Source organism: Phascolarctos cinereus, unplaced genomic scaffold (genome assembly GCF_003287225.1).
Source record: "Phascolarctos cinereus isolate Bilbo 61053 unplaced genomic scaffold, phaCin_HiC Scaffold_4;HRSCAF=312, whole genome shotgun sequence".
Classification (NCBI taxonomy): domain Eukaryota; kingdom Metazoa; phylum Chordata; class Mammalia; order Diprotodontia; family Phascolarctidae; genus Phascolarctos; species Phascolarctos cinereus.
In genome coordinates this window covers 246,726,160-246,746,689 of record NW_027555847.1, presented here as the reverse complement: position 1 = coordinate 246,746,689, position 20,530 = coordinate 246,726,160, and the positions used below count along the sequence as shown (strand labels likewise).

Here is a 20,530-nt window from a genome sequence, read left to right as displayed (position 1 = left end):
AGTATCTACATCTTTAAAGAAAAATCACAATTCCTGCTTAGGGAACAGAGTTCGTGACTTCAAGAAGTGTGGACCACAGAATCTGAACAGTTAGTCCATTAAAAAAAAAAGATGTGATAAGAATTATGGAATGGAAGGACATGCACTCACCCTTGCTACACACTTAGGTCTCCAGACCGCTCAGATTCTCTAAATATCACCTATATTCTAGATGACTCAAAATGGTTCATGTCTTTCAAAAAGTACAAAACAAAACAAAACACCTGCAGAACAAACTAGGTTTAAAAAGGAGGAGGGGGACAGAACCTAGAAGAATCTTCTAAACATACTGTTCATCTGATTTAAATGTAAACAAACAAACAAAAAAACCCAATACAACAATAATGTTCACTTTCTACAGTATGTAGACACAGTTTTTTTTTCATTTTTATTGACATATTAAACAAAAAAACCTGTGTGCATGGACAAATGAAAACTGAGAAAGAAACTGACACACAACCCCCGCCCCCCTTAAAAAAAACCCACAAGGAAACAAAAAAGTAAATAAAAAAAATCCATTGCCTCAAAAGGCTTTTGCATCATCCATTGTGGTTGGCCTTGTACTCCAGGTTATTTATCAATCACAGCAGGGACCAGCCTGCCCAAATGAATTTCCACCTCATTTCATTGTGTACATTGCGTGTGTTCACTGGGCAAATGACTGGGGACTCCTCTCAGGCATCAGCCCAAATGCCCAAGTGTGCACATGCCAGAAATGATGATGATTACTTTAGTTTCTTCTCTGCTGGCTGAGAATATCACCATATTGAAATGATATGAAAATATAAGGGGGAAGAAGGAGATGTGCAGGAAGAAAGGGTAATGCCACCCACAACACTGGGTCCATGCTGGCAGCACAGCCTAAGGGCGGTTTGAATTGGCACAACTAGAAAGGTAATTTGAATTAGAGGGTGTGGTACTGCCCTAGTTTCTCAAGGGATGTGAAATTATTATGATAACCATGACATTCTTCTTCAAAACTTCTTGACTTCAATTTTCTAGAGGGTCTTAGGGAGGAAAATAAATATCTGATTTTTTTTTTCCAAAAGGGGAAAAAAAGTTGAACATACTATAGCTCACAAGTATACACAACTGAGGGTGTAAGGCACAAATTTACATGTGGAAGAAAACAGGCTATTCACAGATGTAATCCCACGAAAAAACCCGTGTGATCAAACCATTAATTTATGCATGGTAACAGCCAGCATATTAATGAGTTTACACCATTTGTGTATTTCATTTGCCATCTCACATGCAAGGTGAAACGAGAGGGCACATCACAAGCTGGTGCCTTCATAGAAAGTATTATCGATTGACACAGCCTTGTTAGCTGCAGTGTTGCACTTATGTGCATTCTAAAAGTTTCTTGTAGTTGCTTTAGATCTAGGGGCATTTCATTTTCTCTTTCTTTTGTGTGTGTGTGCACGTCACAGGTCAGAGACCCAGCCAGAAAAGTAACTGATGGATTTAAATAAATATTCCCATCTTAATTTTCTTTTCCTTTTAGCTAAGATCAGACAGTCCAAACAAAAAGTTTAGAATTCAAGCTCCAACTTATTTACTCAGTGAATTTATTGGAAAAATAAAGTGAACTTAATTACTCCAGTTAATGGGATTCATGTTAAATCGTATAACTTTCAATGGGCTTTCTGAAGAGCTGTTCTTAGGATATGTGAAAAAAGTCATTTCTTTAAGAAAAGAAAAGGTGAACAATAAATAATAGGAGTTATTTGCGTTAACGGTCACGTTATTCATTAAAAGAGAAGAGTAGCAGAAATCTATGACATAGTAGCCCAACATGGCAACGAACAGGAGGCTGTAACACTGATGGGCATTTCACAGTATCTGCACATAGTAAACGTCTGCCATTGTTAAAGTCTGAGTTAGATTTATCAATGAATTCTTTACTTTTTTTATCTTTTTTTTTCCTTTCATTTCTTTTTATGGATTTCTGTTGCAAAGGACAGAATTCTTGGCCAGTCTAGCAATGTCCAATGCAGTCATGGGCGAAATGTCGAAGTCACTGTTCACCTGTGTGTGTGTGTGTGTGTGTGTGTGTGTGTATGTGCTTTTGGCTCATGTTTGTGATGTTAAGTCTTTTTTGTGAGTCAGAGCTGTTATCAAATGGAAAGGGCAGGGGAGGATGAGGGGTGAGTCCTGTGGTTGTAAACCTTCATCGAAACACATGGCCCAATTTTAGAAAGTATTCCACTTTATCCCAAAGGAAAGGACTGTGTCCTCAGCGACACTGCAGCCTTCTTTATAAGATTGGAACTGATGAGGCAGTTTAGAACATTGGCTGAGAGGGGCCAATTTCGCTTCACTGTTGGTTTACCACCTGTCCCCCTGCCACTGGGATTATGTACATGCGTCATTAGGTTTCATGGATGTGGAAAGGGGGGCAAAAGAAGGTTTGGGAGGTACATCTGGTTTTAGTGAAGGTGTGCGCTTCAGCCCCGACCGTGTCAGTGAGTTGTATGGATTGAGGCTGGGTTGCCTTGAAACAGTCACTGCCTGGGTGGGTGGGGCACCATGCACCTGTATGGAGTCCACCCTCTGAGGGGCAGGGGGTGGGTTGTCTCCCCTGCCAAAGCTCTGATTTCTAGAAAGGTGGGAGGAATTAGAAGAGTTAGTATTGTTTCTTTTGAGGGTGGCTGCTTGGTGACTCCTTGTTAGAGAGTTTGTAGGATAGCTCCTTTTATAGTCCACACCGTAGGAGGAGGGATGCATTTCCAGTCGTTTGCCCAGGCCATTCTGAGACAGCGAGGACCCTGGGGGCCCCAGAGAGGCCTCCCTCTGGGGCACCTTTGGAGGCAGGCTATCCAGGTTCTCGACCAGATTTACCCCGTGGTTGGGGCTCTTGCTGCTAAGATGTTCCTTGATGGTCTTGTACTCAAGGGTAGCTGCCTGGTCTTCCAGGGACATCTGTGTCACGTCACTCATTTTCGGCTGGTCCACGTACTCATGCTGATAGCCCTGCTGAGTGATGGGCAGGACCACAACACTGGGGATGTGGCTTGGGGAAGCCCGGAGGGGAAGTTCAGTGGGAATCACAGGTGAGGACATTGGGGCCATGTCCTTGGTACAGGCATTAATGAGGTTTTGATTCCTCTCCCACTCCCGGCTCCCTCGACTGGGTTTCCGTTTCTGTTGCAGAGTTGGGGTAGACTCTGGAGTAGGCAGAGCTGCCAGGTCTAAGTGGTGCTGGTCAGCCTTGATGAGGATCTTGGCCGTATTGCTGGGGGTGGCAAGTTTGCCATTGTGCATCAGGGGGGTGAGGATGGCTTCTGGCTTAGGGTCCTTAGACTGTGTGTCCCCAAAGAGGCCGCTGAGCTTGGTCACACTGCTCATGGAACCCCGGCGTGAGTGCGTCAGCTCTTTCTCCTTCCTCTGTGTGACTGACACATCCTTGCGACGATGATCACAAATGCAATAGACGATGATGCCTGAGAAGACGGCCCCCATGACAAAAGCCAGGATGACTGCGATGGCCAAGAGAGTGACTGGAACAAGCTGATCATGGCCTTTGAGATAACTTTCCCGTATCACACCTGCAACAAACATTGGACAAGGCATTATGGAAAGGAAATATACTGACCAGTTTCTTTTCACAAAACTTAACATTTAGCCTAGTAAATAATAACAGTAATAATTAACCAACAGCTACTTCTGTCTCATCTTCAAAGCAAGGTCTTACAAAACAGTAGTTAATTAGTCCTTACAACACCTCTCGTTAAGTAACAAATAAACTTGGTTTGATGTCTTGCTTTTGTTGTGAAAAGTACGTTTCAGGATCTCACCCGCTCCTTCATTCGGGGCAGTGCCATATTTTAATCTCTAAATTTCATTTCTCCCCTTTCCCCCCATCTCCCTTATTTCTTCTTTGTGCCCTTCTCTTGTTCTCTCTCTCTCTCTCTCTCTCTCTCTCTCTCTCTCAAATAATCATGGTAACTCCAGAAATGGGAAGCCTTTGAGGAGAGATGGCAATCCTTCAATACACAAATCCCACAGTACGTCAAGCTTTCTGCCTAGATCTTTTTGGTCATTGTCACTGACAAACCTAAAAGCTAGGGTCACACATTTAGTGCCCATCAGGAGGGGAGGCTCTATTAACATCCTAGGTAACCGTGAGAAGGAAAGGGAGCTGTGAACCAAAAAATACTGGAAAGTAAAAAGCAAATGTCCACAGATTTCAAGTGGCAATGCCAATTTAATTTTTTTATTTAAAATAAAAAAATACTACATACACTCTTAATGCTAGACAGGAAACTCTACTGATTATTTGAGTGAGGCTTTTTCCTTAATACATCTGGAAGAAACTGCAGCAAGAAGATCATTTTGTGGCATTTAGCAGTGAGCCTGGAGAGGCGTCAGGTCCCATTACTGTTTGTAAAGCCTGCTGTCCCAGTGAGTTTCTTTGTTGGAGTTAATCTCTTCAATTTAATAAAAAATATGTGACTACACTAGTCAATAATCTTACACAGCATTAACCAAGATGCTGCATTTCTAAAGAAAGTTACTTTCCTAGTTCCTGCTTAATCAGGCACCAAGCTGGCAGATGTGGATCAAAATCAAACAGAAAAAGGCTTTTCCTTTTTAAAACTAAGTGAACAAGTGGCACAATCGTCAGATCACAAGTGCCTGATGCTGTAGTTAAAAAAAAAAATCCCAAAGGCCTCAATTCATATGTCTGGAGAGCCAGGGAACACGAATGCATTAAAGGCATTAACATGCTCTGAGGAAATGTAAACATGGTTCCTATTCTGGAAGAAATAGCAAGATAGAAAATGTACCTTCAAGGGCCTCTGGAGACACATCTTTCATCTACTAAATTAAATCTTTCTAGAATATATTTCCTAAATTTTACTAGCAGATAACAGTGACACCAATTAGGATTACATACATATATTAATATTTATACCTAAACCTATATGTATGTAGATATAATCCTATTTCCCCCCCCCAAATCCATAAAACATTGAATTTTTACTGATAAACTACTGGTGCCACAGAAAAGGTCTCAGGGGAAAAAAAAATCTACATCTTTCCAAAGAAAAAGCTTAGGGATATCACAGATTTTTCTGTTGAAATATTTTGATTATTGAAAAGAAAGGTAAGAGATGCATAAGCTTGATGCTTAAAAGTTCATTTGTTCTTTCTCCATCCTTTATCCAATCTCCCTCCTCTCACTGTTGGTTGCTGTGGAAATGATTGTCCTTTGACAACATACTATGATTCAAGTAAGGAATAAATAGCGAAAGCAAGATGAGCTCTTGAGAACCAAGGATCCGGCATCTAAACACACGTCCTTGAGAATGAAGGACAACCACCACAAGATCTCCCTCACAAAGCACGGTAAGGTTGAAAAATGGAATGATTTCCAAATGTAATGTTTTTAATAAAAACTTCCAGATTATCTTCATAGACTTATAAGGGTAGAGATTGAAAAACAGTAACAGTAGGAGACTTCAGCTATAACTCACACCTTTTATGTTGTGGCGGTCTTCAAACAGTAGGGCATCTTACACTGAAATATATTTTAAAACTTAGGCATCACAAACTGAGCTAATGTATGTAATGGTTTCAAATTTGTATATTTTTGCTGTCATACAAAAACAGCATCTCTGATTTTTTCCCAGTGCTATCTATAGGTTGTTAGGGTACTAAAAATATGCAGTGGCAAAGAACAGTTATTTTTCAATTTTGCAATGACCTGATAGTTTCGCTGAAAGAACTGTCAGTGAACAGTGATTACTTTTTCAGCCAAGTACGTTTGCAGAAGGACAGCTATGTGGCACAGTGGACAATGTATGGGGCCTGGAGTCAGGAAGACTAATTTTCCTGATTTCAAATCCAGCCTCAGACACTTCCTAGCTGTGTGACCCTGGGCAAGTCACTTAACCCTGTTTGCCTCAGTTTCCCCATCTGTAAAATGAAAGGGAGAAGGAAATGGCAAACCACTCCAGTATCTTTGCCAAGAAAACCTCAAATAAGGTTGCAAAGAGTTGGACATTACTGAAAAATGACTGAACAACAAAAACATTATAGGAACCTACTTTTCTCAGCATCTAACATAGCTAGATAACAAAAGTAAACTATACTTTCACACCTAAGTGGTCCAGTGGATATAGCACTGGACTTCAAGTCAGGAAGACTTGAGTTCAAATCTGGTCTCAGACATTTACTGGCTGTGTGGCCCAAGTCAAATCACTTAACTTTTGTCTGTCTCAGTTTCCTTATCTGTAAAATAGGGATAAGAACAGGGTATAACTCCCAAGTTGATTGTGAGGATAAAATAAGATAATATTTGTAAAGCATTTTTGCAAATCTTAAATATTATTTTACTCTAAAACAAACTCAATCTTGTATTTTACATTGTAAGAGATGTTTCTACTTAAAAGGAGCACGGTATGAATTACAACAGATTGAAATCCATTTCATTCACTGGTTGACTTGGGGGTGGAGGTGAGTCAAAAGTGGGTCTTTTAAAATAGAAGTTAAGGAGAGCAAATTCCCTATACAGTTTCCAAACTTTCCTTTTATCTCCTAATTCTTTCCTGACAGGTCTAAAGCGGGGTGGGAAACCTGCTGCCTCCAGGCCACCTCTAGGTTCTCAATTGCAGTCCTTTGACTGAATCCATACTTCATAGAAAGAATCCCCTTAATAAAAGGATTTGTTCTGTAAAACTTGGACTCAGTCAAAAGGCTGTACTTAAGGACCTAGAAGGCCACATGTGGCCTCAAGGCTGCAGGTTCCCCACCCCTGACAGTTTCTGAGACTGGGCTAGGTTGGCCATTATGAAAAGTTGGAGAAAGTACAGTAAAGGAGAAATAGGTTGATGGTTATTAGCAAACTTGGGGCTAGAATCACAGCTGTCCCATACTTGATCATTTCCTAGTAGCTCCAATGGGGAGTGTAAAGATTGAACGCATGTTGGTGACAGGTCTATGCTTCTCAGTTTCATACCCTGTCCTGCCAAAATGAGGTTGAATAGATGCTGAGACGAGGATATCTGAGACACATGTCTTGGTGAGTACAGGCCTATCTGAACCATAGAATTATCTACTCAGAGCATACCAGGAATGCTATATTTTCTAGTATATACACTGATATACTTTTTCACGGGTTGGTCAGAAAGGCAATTAAGCTGGACACACAAAGAGATGAACAGCTCAAGTTCCATACTAATACCTAAGCAATGTCAAAAGACCTAGAGGCAGACCTTCAACATTTTGAGTGGATCTATGGGATGACAGCAACAAGAGGTGGGCAAGAATACAAGGCATGGAAGGATCTTCAGTGCTAGAAAGTGTGCCCCTCTTCTCTCTCCCCCTCCCTCACTGAGATAACAAATCCATTAAGGCATGAAAATATAATAATACAATCAACAAAAAATGAAATATTTAGCAAAAGATACCAATTCTAAGTCATCCAAGTAAGATTCCCTGACAATACTGATGGCAATATTACCAGAAGATAGGAAGAACTGGTCACAGTGGGTATTATATTTGTAGTATATACCACTTGTGTAGAAATTTTGAAATGGATTTCTAAATTAAGTGGGCTATCTTTAGAATGCCTGTAACTGGTTCTAAATGTAGCAAAAAGAATTATTCTTTAACTGCACAATAAACACTTTAATATTGACCTTATCTTTGGTGCAAATTTTTAAAAATCGACAAATACTCTTAGTAGTTACTCAAAGACTCTAAGACCAGATGCTTAAAAAGAGATAAGAAATTGATCCTTAAATAATTCATTTGGGCTTATGTGACCCTAAAACGGACCATCTGCATGCAAATTACTAGCTAGGCCTGATTCAATGAGGAAAAAAATTGTCTGAGAAAGTCTCAATGTGTTAACAAGATGGACACTCAAGTTTTAATGCAATTCGTTTCCCAGTGTCTGGTTTGTGGTTTCTATGACCCAGTCTCAAGATGAAAAGGATCATGGGCTTTAGAGCTAGAAGGGGCCTTTAGAAGCCATCAAGTATAATCTCTTCATTTGTAAGATAAAGAATCCAAGGCCCAGAAAAGGAAAGCGATTCCAATAGGGTTACACTGTTATTAAGGGAAGGAGGAGGGATTTAAACCAGGTCTTCCTAACTCCAAGGGCTCAACCAACTTCACTTTGTTGTGGCTCTGATATGTATAAAAATGTGTTTACTTCTTGCAGTCTTATAGTTCTGAGTGCCATCCTTCCTCTAGGGCATTGATTCGTAGCCATTTTTGTGTCATAGACCCCCCTTTGGCAAACTGATGAGGCATATGGTCCCCTTCTTGGAATAATGTTTTATTGCCTATATTCATAATTGATAGAAATGTTGAATTTCAGTTGTGAAAACAAAAATGTAAATTTTCCCCATTCAATTCAGAAATCTATGCCGCAGACACAGGGTTAAGAACTGGATCTTGGGAATCTAAGTGAATTACTATTTCTTGCTAGAATAGATACAAACCCACACAATTTGATGATGATGTGTTCAGTCATTTCAGTCATGTCCGACTCTTCATGGGGTTTTCTTGGCAAAGATGCTAGAGTGGTTTGCCAGTTCCTTCTCCAGCTCATTTTATACACAAAGAAACTGAGGCAAATGGGGTTAAGTGCCTAGGTTCACACAGCAAATAAGTGTCTGAGGCCACATTTGAACTCAGGAAGATGAGTCTTCCTGACTCCAGGCTAGGCACTCTATCCACTATGCCATCTAGCTGCCCGTACACACATTTACACATAGCTATATTATTATTTGAGGCCCTTCTCTCCTTGTTAAGATCTTTGTGTATTAGTTAGTATTTGTATGTAGAATCTTAAGGGGAAAATGTAAAAACACCACCATAAGGCCTTTGATACTCTAGAAAGAATAAACCAAAGCCATGCCAGTTGTGTAGTTTTAATTATGTTGATTTCTTTTGCTTCCAACTCTGAAACCAACTTAAGTTTCCCCATTTCTCCAATTATATTTTCATAGATAAGTGTCCATCTGGTCCCAAATTGCCCCATAGTGCCTGGCATTACAGACAGGATCCTCCACAACCCCCTGAAATAAATGAGGAACCATTCCAATTCCATATTCTCAAACTCCTCACCCAATTCTTATTCAAAGATCGCAACATAGGAATCTGGGAGCAAAGCTAGTTAACAGGTAGTTCCCTACTGGTCATCATCCTGGAACTCTCCAAAAGGAGGAAACATCTTCACTATGTCTGAGATGGGACTTTTCATCTACAGAAGGCAAACCTGAGACACCAACTCTGGAAGACTTACCATATCATCAACTTAATTTTGATGCAGAGTTGGAGGACCACAGCACCCCCTCCTATCTCCAGTTGGTGGTAAAGAATATACACTAGGAGATCTCTTTAGACACGTAAGTCTTGTGTGTGTTTTCTCTTTTTTTCCTCTCTAGTGAGGATGCTTCATGAATCATAATAATTAACATTTATGTAGCACTTAGTATGTGCCAGGCATTATGCTAAACACTTTGCAATTATTATCTCATTTTATCCTCACAATTCTGGAAGGTAGATGCTGTTATTATCCTCATTTTTACAGATGAGGAAACTGAGGCAAACAGAAGTCAAGTGACTTGCCCAGAGTCCTACAGCTAGTAAATGTCTGAGGCTGGATTTGGACTCAGGTATTCCTGACTCCAGGCCCAGCACTGTATCCACTGTGCCACCTAGCTGCCTAACTATCTTATTTGGAGAGGCATTTGTTACCAAATGTAGAAAATGAAATGGGCAGGAGAAATTCAAGTCTCTTTTTCATTTAAAAACTCCTTGAACTTACACAGACAGTCCTTTTTCTAATTGTTGTGGCTAATGACCCTAATTTACTAACGTAGACAAGTCTTCAACACTTCAAGTCTTCAAGAAGCTAGAGGCAGCATCTCCTGAGAGTGAGGTGATGGACTTAAGGGTACAAGTTCATACTTTTTTTTTTGGACATTGATAATATGAGAATATATTTAGCTTGATTGTACATGTTTGTAACAAGGGTTTTGATTTTCCTGCTTTCTCAATTGGGGGTAGGGGAGGAGGTGGAAGGTAGAGAGTGCACATCTGAAAGTAAAATAACAAATTTAAGGGGGAAAAAAGACGTTAGAGGCTTCTAAGTGGCAGGCACCGTGCTTAGACTGGACTTGGAGTCAGTAAGACCTGAATTCAAATTCTGAATCAGACACTTACTAGGTGTGTGATCTTGGATAAGTCACTTATCCTTTCTCAGTCTCATCTGTAAAGATGGGGATGATAATAACACCTAACTCCCAAGGCTGTTGTGAGGATCAAAACAGATAACGTGTAAAGTGCTCTGCAAATATTAATGTACAGTGTCACAATGCACAATTAATGAACAATGTACAATTACTATCAGAATGTTGTAGTCTTTGTTCTTTCATCACTGTATCTGCCTTATTGGAGCCGCTGAGAAGGTAGACTATATGAGGGTCTGCTACTCTGCTTCAGTGACCTGGAATGCAATCTTCCAAGGTTGCTATTTTCACTACGTGAAAATGGGGTGTTGTTAATTCTTTCCCTCTTAAAAAAAGTATTTTGCATTAATTTGTTAGCTACCAGTGGTTTACACCATGCCCTGAGGTAGCAAAGGGTTGTTCTTCCTATTTCAATTGTAGAAATTGGAGTATGCAATAATTCAGTGATTTTTTGGGGGGGAGGGGACCAATTAAGAATGTAATCTCCTGATGCTCCATCTTAAATCTAGAGATTTTTCAGGCAGTAGACTGATACTTGAACCTGTTCACTTCAATCATGTTCCTTTTTTAGCATAGAATTCTTAATCTTACAATAGCAATTGGACCCCCACATTCTAAGAGATCATATTTTCATTTAAATTTAATTATAATTAACTTTAATAATAAATGTAAATTTACTTTAAAATAAATTAAGTAATTTATTTAAGCATTTGGGGGTCACAAATCATGGGATCACATATTTAGAGCAGGAAGGGACCTTAGAAGTCTGTAGTCCAATACCCCACCCCCCACCCCTGCCCCCACCTCTCTACTTTACAGTTGAGGAGGCTGAGACTCAGAGATGTTTTGCTAATTGCCTAAGGCCACACAAATCCTAAATGGAAGAGCTGGGATTTGCCACCATTATCTACTCCAAATCTATGCCAAATCCAGCATTCATTCTCCTAAATAGCCCTGTATCATTAGATTAATCAATTAACCAACAAATACTAATTAGATTCCTACTTATTTATTTAAAAAGGAAAATATCAGCAAGACTTTTTCTCATTCAATGGAAGGTCAGAACCTCTCTCCCTTTATCTTTATCTCTTACTTTTCTAGCCATGGTGATGCCCTCTTTTTTGCAGCTCTTCCAAAGGCTTTGTCCTAGGCGTTCTTTTCTTTCTATACTATCTCACTTGATGACCTCGGTGGCTCCCATAGTTTCAATTATCATCTCTCTCCAGGTCTGTAGATCTAGTCCTAGTCTGTCTCCTGAGTTCCAGGCCAGCGTCACCAACTGTGCACTGGATATTTTCAACTGGATATCCCCTAGACATCTCAAATTTAATATGTTCCAAACAGAACTCATTATCTTCTCCCCAAAACCTACCCCCTCTTCTGAAATTCCTCATTACTGTCAAGGGCACTACTATCTTCCCAGGCACCCATATTTCCAACCTTGGTGTCATTCTCAACTTTCACTCACTTCACATATACATCTAGTTACCAAATCTTATCATTTCTTTCTCCATTGTATCTCTCTCATTTGCCTCCTTTTCTGTACTCACCACTCTAGTTCAGGCACCCATCACTTCTCACCTAAAATATTGCAGCAGCCTTCCAATTAGACTCTCTGCTTCAAGTCTCTATCATCCACATGGCTGTCAAAGTGGTTTTCCTAAAGTGTAGGTCTTACCATGTTATCCCATACTTAGTAAAGTAAACTACAACGGTTCACTATTACTTTTTGGAAGAAATACAAATTCCTGTTCTTGACATTTAAAACCTTTTATAACTCAGTTCCTTTCCATTCTTCTCACATCTACATACGCTTCACAGTCTAAGCATATTAGCCTATTAAACGCCACGATACTTCATTATCTGCTCTCCATGCTTTGCACTGACTGTATCCCATTCTTGAAATGATCTTCCTCCTGACCTCTGCCTCTTAGAATACTTGGCTTTGCTTACCTATGAACAATTAACATCTCTCCATTTGTTTAAATCTGATTTTTGTATATTTGAAAGGAATAACAAACTCTGCATAACAGATTTGCAATTTCATGTGCAATCATCTTTTTTATTGTACTATGTTATGGAAAAGCTTGTTTTCTTCCATAAATTAAAATACAATTTAATAATAAAAAAGAACACTTGGTTTTAAGACAGAGTTTAGTTTTTGAAGGTGGCCTTTCTGGGTCTTCTCCCCAAATCGCCGTCCCTCCATTACTAGTGCCTTTTATGCTAAGGTATGCTCTATACACACATACACATACACACACATACCTTATTTATACATCATTCCATACATATCATTTCCCTCACATTAGAATATAAGTGCATATTTTTACCTTTTCTTTGTATTCCAGAGCTCAGCACAGTTTCTGGCATATAGTAAGAACTTATTAATAAATGCTTATTCATTAGTCGATTAAATCTGGAATGACATCTACTATGACAAAAAGTATAAACAAATTCAAGAAGTCATCACCGTTTACCAGATCTACTTGAGAGAACTAAGTTTCTTGGGATCCTGTCAAGACTACTGCCTTCATGTTTTCTCTCTGTCTCTGTCTTTCTTTATCTCTTTGTCTATGTCTCTTTTCTCTCTTCCTCTGATTCTCTTTCTCTTTTTCCTTTCTCTTATCCATCCATCTTTCTTAGATTTTTCTCTCCCTCCACCCCACAATCTCTTGACTCATACCACAATTACCAATAAAACACAAACAAAACTCCTCACTTTATACCTCCAGCACTCAGTTCTAAAAATCTCAAGCAGACTTCTCACTCACACCTTCCCCATCCTCACCCCACCCCCAGCTTCTTGTAGGTTACCTCCTCCACAACCAGTGCAAAGGAGGAAAAAAATCCCAACATTTTCTGTTTAAGACTTAATTCATTCTCAGTCAGTTATGACTGGCAGACCAAAGAATTCCATTTCCCAGCAGAACTTTTTTCTTCAGTATGTGATTTTCTGTAATCCAAGATAATCATGGGTTATGCTGTGATGCTTCTTCCATATTCTTGCAAACACAGAAACCTGGCTCTCCCTTGAAGTCAGCCCATCTCTGGCCACCCTCTAGTGCTGATACTCCTTTTTGACCCTTCCCCACCACCCTTTCCTCCTCTGAGGTTCACTCCATGAAGAAATATTGCCCTTTTCATATCCTGATGGCTATTTTATACTAACCCTTAGATCAGTCTCCTTCCTTTCTCAATTAGCTCAATATCTAGCTCATAGTCTTCTTCTCCTTCCACCCCAACTCCTGCCCTATACTTGGCAATTTTGACTTACATATTTATGTCTCAAAAAACTTGTTTCTAAGTCCATCAACCTTCCCAGTTCTTATGATTTTCAGCTACACTGGGTCACAGACTTAGAACTGGAAGGAGGAAACTTAGAGGTCACCAAGCCCATTTTACAGGTAAGGAAACTGAGAATCAGAGAGGATAAATGATTTACTCAGTGTCATACAGTTAGTTAAGTATCCGAGGTAGGATACAACTTCAGGTCTTTCTGATTCCAAATCTAGTCCTCTGCCCACTATACTATACTCAGCTATATGGAAGAACAATTATACCCCTGAGTAACCATACATATTTTACTTCCCTAAGACACAATTCTGAAATTTCTCTATCTGACCAGAATCTCTTGTCTTTCTGGATCTCTTTATGATACACTGATCTTAAGCCTATTCTTTGTCTTCATCATAATTTCCAGTTTCTCTGCCTTTCTCTGCTTTACTACACCATTACTCTTACTCTGAACTAGTTTTTCCACTCTTGAAGTTAACCCTTTACTTAACCAGTTTCACCTTTACACTGCTCTTGACTCTTGAGTCCCTAGATCCATTGTCCTAGCACCAGTCATCCCATTTTAAAATCTGACATGTATTATTCCTAACATATGCTTTCTCCATTTCCTTCTGCTGAATATTGATGGAAGAAATCATGCAACTGTATTGACTGATTCCATCACAAATTTATGTTATCCAATCTCAAATGGACCTTAACATCTGCAAACCATCATTTTACTCTGCCCTGACTGACAATTTATCATACAGCAACTATTCCAAACTGCCTCTTTTCTCAAACTAGTTATACCATTACTTCTCCCTACCTTCTTAGCAGATGACCTTGCCTCATAATTCACCAGAAAAAAATGTAAGACTATTTATCAAAAGCACCTTCTCCACTCCAATGCTAAGTTCAAATGATCTCCATATTATCCCATATCCTACTGACCATTAAAACAATGCTTAGTGAACATCTAGAAAGAAGGCAATGATTTAAAATATTAAAATGACTTCATTAAGAATAGATCATTCCAGACTAACTTTATTTTATTTTTTTGTCAGGGTTATTAAACTAGTAGGTAAAGGGAATGTTAAATCTACTGGAATTTTTAGCAAAATATAAAAAGCAGCTCACAATCTTGTATAAAAATGAAGAAATATGGACTCTGTAATCACTGAATTGTATGGGCTTGAAATTGATTGCATCACAGGTGGTCTTTAGGGGAGTGCCCTGAGTATCCTGCTTTGCCTTGTGTTGTATAACACTTTTATCGATTAGCTAGACAGAGGCATTGACCACACGTTTGCCAAACTTGCAGGTGACAGAAAGATGGAATGGTTAGATAATTGCTCTCACTTGGTTATTCTTTTACCTCTCCAATTGCTTCTTCTCAGTTTCCACTGATGGCTCATAATACCTGTTCTGCTTCTCTTCTCTTCTCCTCTCCTTTCCTCTTCTTTCTCTCTCTCTCCACACTCTTTCTCTCAGTGATCTCACCAGCTCCCATGGATGGGGTCAGTTATCTTCTCACTGCAGATGACTTCCTGATCTATATATATAGCCCTGGTTTCTCTCCCAAGAGCCCGTCTCACACCACTAAATACACTTTTGACAATTTACATTGCATGCCCTATAGGCTTCAAAAAAATCAGTATGTCCAAAAGATAATCCATTGTTTTTTTCCCTCAAACATTTCTTCTAGACTTCCCTATATTTGTCAAGGGCACTGAAATTCTCTACACAGATTTGCAACAGTGGAGTCATTTCTATACTCCTTATTCTGCCTCACTCTACATAGCCAATCAATTGCTAAGTCTTTTTGATGTCATCTTCATAACATCTCTTATATCTGTCCCAGTCTCTCCACTCGGTTTTTCAAGTTGTTCTTTAGCATGCAAAGCCTAGACGCTGAAACAGTTGTAATACCATCATACCCAAAGTATGACTAGATTGCCTGAATATTTTCACCTCTCCATCATTTAATTCTACTCTTCCCTTCCATTTTAAAGAGACAGCTGAAAGGCACTGATTAATTTGATAAAATCCCCCAAACTGACCTAAGTTCCAAAGAAAAACTTAAAAAGTCCTTTCTACCTCTTTATCATGAAAAGCACTAAAAGGAGAATAACTTGTTATAGTTAAGCCAGAATTCCTTTTCTCTTTACTATCAATTCACTAGATTGCTTGTTTCCAAGTTGGTGTGATATGATGAATGTGTCTGTCTCCATAGTGAAGTGATTAATAGGCATCTGTGTAAAGCAGACCCAGTGACCACAAAGACAACAAAACCGTCTCTGTGTCCTTTTGAAAAATATGCATATGCAAAAAGGGTGAAAATCCTCCCCTATCCAAAAGTAGATTTGGTTTGTCTTGGCCCTGAGTGCTCAGAAAGATGGCAAGCCATCAAGAAAAACCCTAGAGTAAGATCCCCTAAAAATAGACTCTCAACTCTGCTTTATAGCAAGACAAGACTGCAATTTCCCTCGAAATCCTCATGACAACTTGGGTGAATGGAATCTAGCAAACCAATTATTCTTGTTTGAAAATCTTATTGCCATAAAATGTCAGGCATACAGTCCAGCAAGGCAGCAAGAATAAGCAAGCCAATCATTTTGCAAAAGCATTTCCATTTCTACACTAGTGCTAGTTATAATATTTATAACATGCAAAAAAAAATCCCCAAGCCCCCAAATCCCTCATTTTAAAAAGCAGGAAGAATTCTTAACTAGAGACAATTTTAATGTCCTCAAAGCCACACCCAGGCCAATCAGGATGACCACACTGAATGTGAAATGGGAGCTCTCTGTGGTTATCACTTCAGGAAACAGACTTTTTATTGTCTCACAGCATAATGTGAACCAGATGGTCAAAAAGTAAACTGAAACACCATCAGACATGGAAATAGAGCTTATTTTTATAAATGAAAGATGAAGGGTATCTCTTTTTGTTGTTGCTGTTGTTGGGGTTAAAGGTCTGCATTTGGGGGGCTGGTGGTACCCATTCTGTGCAAAGTTTACTATGATTGAATTTGCCTATGGCAGGAAAGCCTATAATCTACATCAGTGTCCTGAGCTCTGTAGCTATTTAAAAGTTCATTTATTAAAATGGTGCTTATTGTAGCCTGACCACAGATGAGCTCACCTTAAGTTCTGCCAATCAATCAATCACTAAACATTTATTAAGTGTCTACTACAATGCCAGGCACTGTACCATGTACTGGGGGCATTGTGCTAAGTGCTACCACCTCTGAAATAGGTATATTTTGTGCTGTGATACCATTTACAGAGTAGGAAGAAGATGGGATGTGTGTATAAAATTCACTTAAGTAAAAATATTGTGTTGTTGTTTTTCCCTCCTTGAACACACGAACTTTTTGTTGGCTGATTTATATTACCAATGCCAGTGCCATAAGCCCATTATGGATGGATGGCTCAGATTTGGGAGTAACCCCTGAGGTCAGGAAGAACAATCTAATCCCCTCTACAATATCCTTGACAAGTGGTCATCCAGCCCTCATTTAAAAAATCACTAGTGATAAGAAACTCACTACTTTCCAAGGCCATCTGTTTCATTTTTAAGCATTTCTGGTTGTCAGGAGAGTTTCCCATGTATTGAACCCAAATCTACCTCTTTAACTTCCACCTATGGCTCCATACTTTTTTTCTTTGGGACCACAAAGAACAAGCAAAACCCCCCACCTTCCACTTTCCCCCTGATAATCCTTCAACTACTTTAAGACACCTATCGTATTCCTCTTACACCTTTTGTTCTCCAGACCACACATCTTTAGTTTCTTCAGTTGATTCTTACATGTCATGGTTTTCCTCCCTCCCTATTTTTAGCTCAGTCACAGAATCATAGAACATTAGAGTTGGACACAATCGCAGGGGCCTCTCTGGTGTCGTGAAGGAAACAACAAACAACCAGGCACGTCCACAACCCTACCCTGGAAGTCAGAAGATCTGGATTTAAATACGGCTTTGACCCTTGTCAATTCTGTGACCACTGGCAGGTCAGTTCTCCCTCTCTGAATGTCAACCGTAAAATTGGATTAATTCTTACATTGCCTACTTCATGGGGTTGTTGTGAGGAGCCCTTAACATGCCAAAGAAATGCAAGTTTTTAATACTTTGTTGTTGAGTCATTTCAGTCATGTCTGACTCTTCATGAGTCCATTTGGAATTTTCTTGGCAAAGATAATGGTTTGTTTGCCATTTCCCTCTCCAGCTCATTTGACAGATGAGGAAATTGGGGCAAATAGGGTTAAGTGACTTGCACAGGGTCACACAGCTAGTAAGTGTCTGAGGCTGGATTTGAACTCAGGAAGAAGACTTTTCCTGATTCCAAGCCCAGTGCTTTATCCACTGCCCCACCTTGTTTCCCAATAGTACTTTGAAGAAGAGTAACTTGATACCCAAAAATATAAAGTGACTTGTCCCTTGGTTCTAAGTCACTGTATGGTTCTACAAACCACACAATGGACTGCCAGGTTGGTCACTATCCGTGATTCCAGTTGTAAGAACTCTGTTCATACAAGGTCTCATGCTGGGAATGATTATTTCAGATTTGTACAGCTTTGGAAGAGTATTCATGTTTATTTTTTTCTTCCCTTTGATATATCACTACAAACGGGACTAGAAACCCAACATCTAAGTTGATTCTGAAACCAGACAAAGCATTTCTATTTTCCAACTTCCTGGTCTCATCTTCTTCCTCTGAGGTTTCATATGGAGTTAAAAACTACAGGACCAGGAAATAGGTTTACTTAGAAAATTATAAAATCTAGCTAATTCTTTGTTTGGGTTATTTTCAGAGCTGCATATTTTTTTCCCTCTACAAAATCAAGGAAAAAACAAGCTCTGGTAAACTGGTCTTTTTCAGAGCAACTGTATCATTGCCTAGTTAATCTTCCTATATAATAAAGTCTTTGGGGTCCACAGCACAAGGATACTCTCATGAGATTTTTGAGAACTTCTGGCAACTCGATTGCTTTGAATACAGTCCATGTTGGGCCCATGTCAATAATAATAGCTAGCATTTATATCACACCTACTATGTGCAAGGCACTGTGCTAAGCACCTTACAAGTATCTCATTTGATCTTACAAATATTATCTCATGCTATAATAAATGCCATGCTTTAATAGGTCATATTATATAGTAAAATTCCAGGGTATTAGTAGAGGTTTGAGAGAAGGATTGGACCTGTGATTTTGTTGCCAAATTTTCTCATGAGATTCTCTAGCCATGCCATCTTGATACTACCAATGCAGATCAACGACATAGAGTGAAGAGATTTTCCTAAAGCACTGTGGGGTTGATGATTTGCCTGGGATCACACAATCAATATGGGTGAGAGGTAAGATTTGAATTCAGGTCTTCCTGGTTTGGAGGCCAACTCTCTATCCACTGACATATGTTTTCTCTGTCCAATTGTGTGGAAATGGATTTTACCACACCACAGGGAAAAACAAGATTTTAAAACAAAGAATTCAAAGTTTAAAGTTTAAATTTTTAAAGTTTTAAATTCAAAGTTTAAAACAAAGAACAAAGTTTTAGACAGTGATCTTAAATAAGAGGTCAGCAACTTGAAAAGTACCTCTGAGCCCCAATCTAGCACACTTTATTGTACCATGCTGCTCCAATGTAATCATAGAGAGTTCCCTGGGACACTGAAAAGTTAAATGATTTGCCCAAGGTCACATAGCCAGTATATGTCACAGAGTGACTTGGACCCAGGTATTCCTGACTCTGAGGCCAGCTCTCTAGTACATATCACATTACCTGCCTTATTTGCTTTTAAAACACTTGGGAATTTACATTTGATTTTTATAAATAATAACCCACCAATTCCTCATAACTGACAATGAAAGAAATTAGGGGTTCTAATTATCAGTGAAATAAAAAATTGGTCCAAATTACATATCTCTAACAAAACCAGTTTGATTTTCCAGATTCTAGAGCTGATGTCAAAGTATCTTTGGTCTTTCTTCAGGTTCTTTGGTATTGGAAAATAAGGAATTATTTTTACTTCTTCATGACTACCAAACTTGACAAGTGTTTAGTTTCATAGTTTTCATTCATTTCCTAGGTTTGCACTGCTGAAAAGGAGGGGTCAACCATCAAGGACAGAATACTGTATATGTGTAGAAAGTGATTTTACCATTGATGCAACTGGTTCCATTATTAGGGTCAGTCCCCTAAAAGGGAACTCCACTGTAACATTAAGGAATTGTTCTCTTGCTCGCCAAAATGTCTATCCATCCCTGGCTGAAGAGCAGAATAAAGTAGGAAGGAAAATTGAAAAACACTCAAGAACTCATGACCTATCAATCATAATCTAGCAGACAAGTGCTTGCACATAGAAAAAAAAATACCTGTTAAATTGAGTCTAAATTCCTGGTGTTAGTAGAAAACATTTTTAAGTTATGTGAAATTTTTACTGATCTCTTTAATAATAGCTAGCATTTACATAGCACTTTAAGGTTTGCAAAGCACTTCACAAATATCATTTCACTGGATCCTCACAAGGTGCTATTATTACACTCCCCCCCCCCAATTTTACAGCTGAAGAAACTAAGGCAGAGGTTAAATGACTTGCCCAGAGTCACACAGCTAGTATGCATCAGAGACCACATTTGAACTCAGGCTTTCCTGATTCCAAGTCCAGTATGCTATCCACTATGCCACTAAGCTACATATAAATACATGAAAGTATATTTGGAAATTTTACATGTATTACATACCAAGTTCTAGTGAGCAAACCCCATCAGTACTTAGTATGTAATTATTGTCTAACAAATGAGAGATGCTTATGTTCTGTAGAATTTATTATTTATGAAGAATGAGAGACTGTGACTAGAAGCTGCATGCTTTGAAATGTCTAAAAGGATAGGAAGTTTCTTCCACACTAATAAAATGTCATCAATGTTCAACTATTCTCAACCCCAGTTATTTTAAGTATGGTTCATAATTTCTGTTTTATTTTTGTGAGACAAT

General features: G+C 39.0%; 1 protein-coding gene across 4 annotated transcripts in view; it reads right to left on the bottom strand.

Annotated features, from left to right (window-relative positions):
• Positions 1 to 386: 386 nt before the first annotated feature.
• SEMA6A (semaphorin 6A) overlaps positions 387 to 20,530 on the bottom strand; it is a 177,859-nt gene continuing 157,715 nt past the window's right edge. For all 4 annotated transcript variants that reach the window (XM_020967352.2, XM_020967355.2, XM_020967356.2 and 1 more), the window contains one exon: positions 387 to 3,590. In XM_020967352.2, coding sequence (XP_020823011.1) covers positions 2,398 to 3,590 — 1,193 coding nt within the window. In that variant the 3' untranslated portion in view covers positions 387 to 2,397. The remainder of the gene's footprint in view (positions 3,591 to 20,530) is intronic.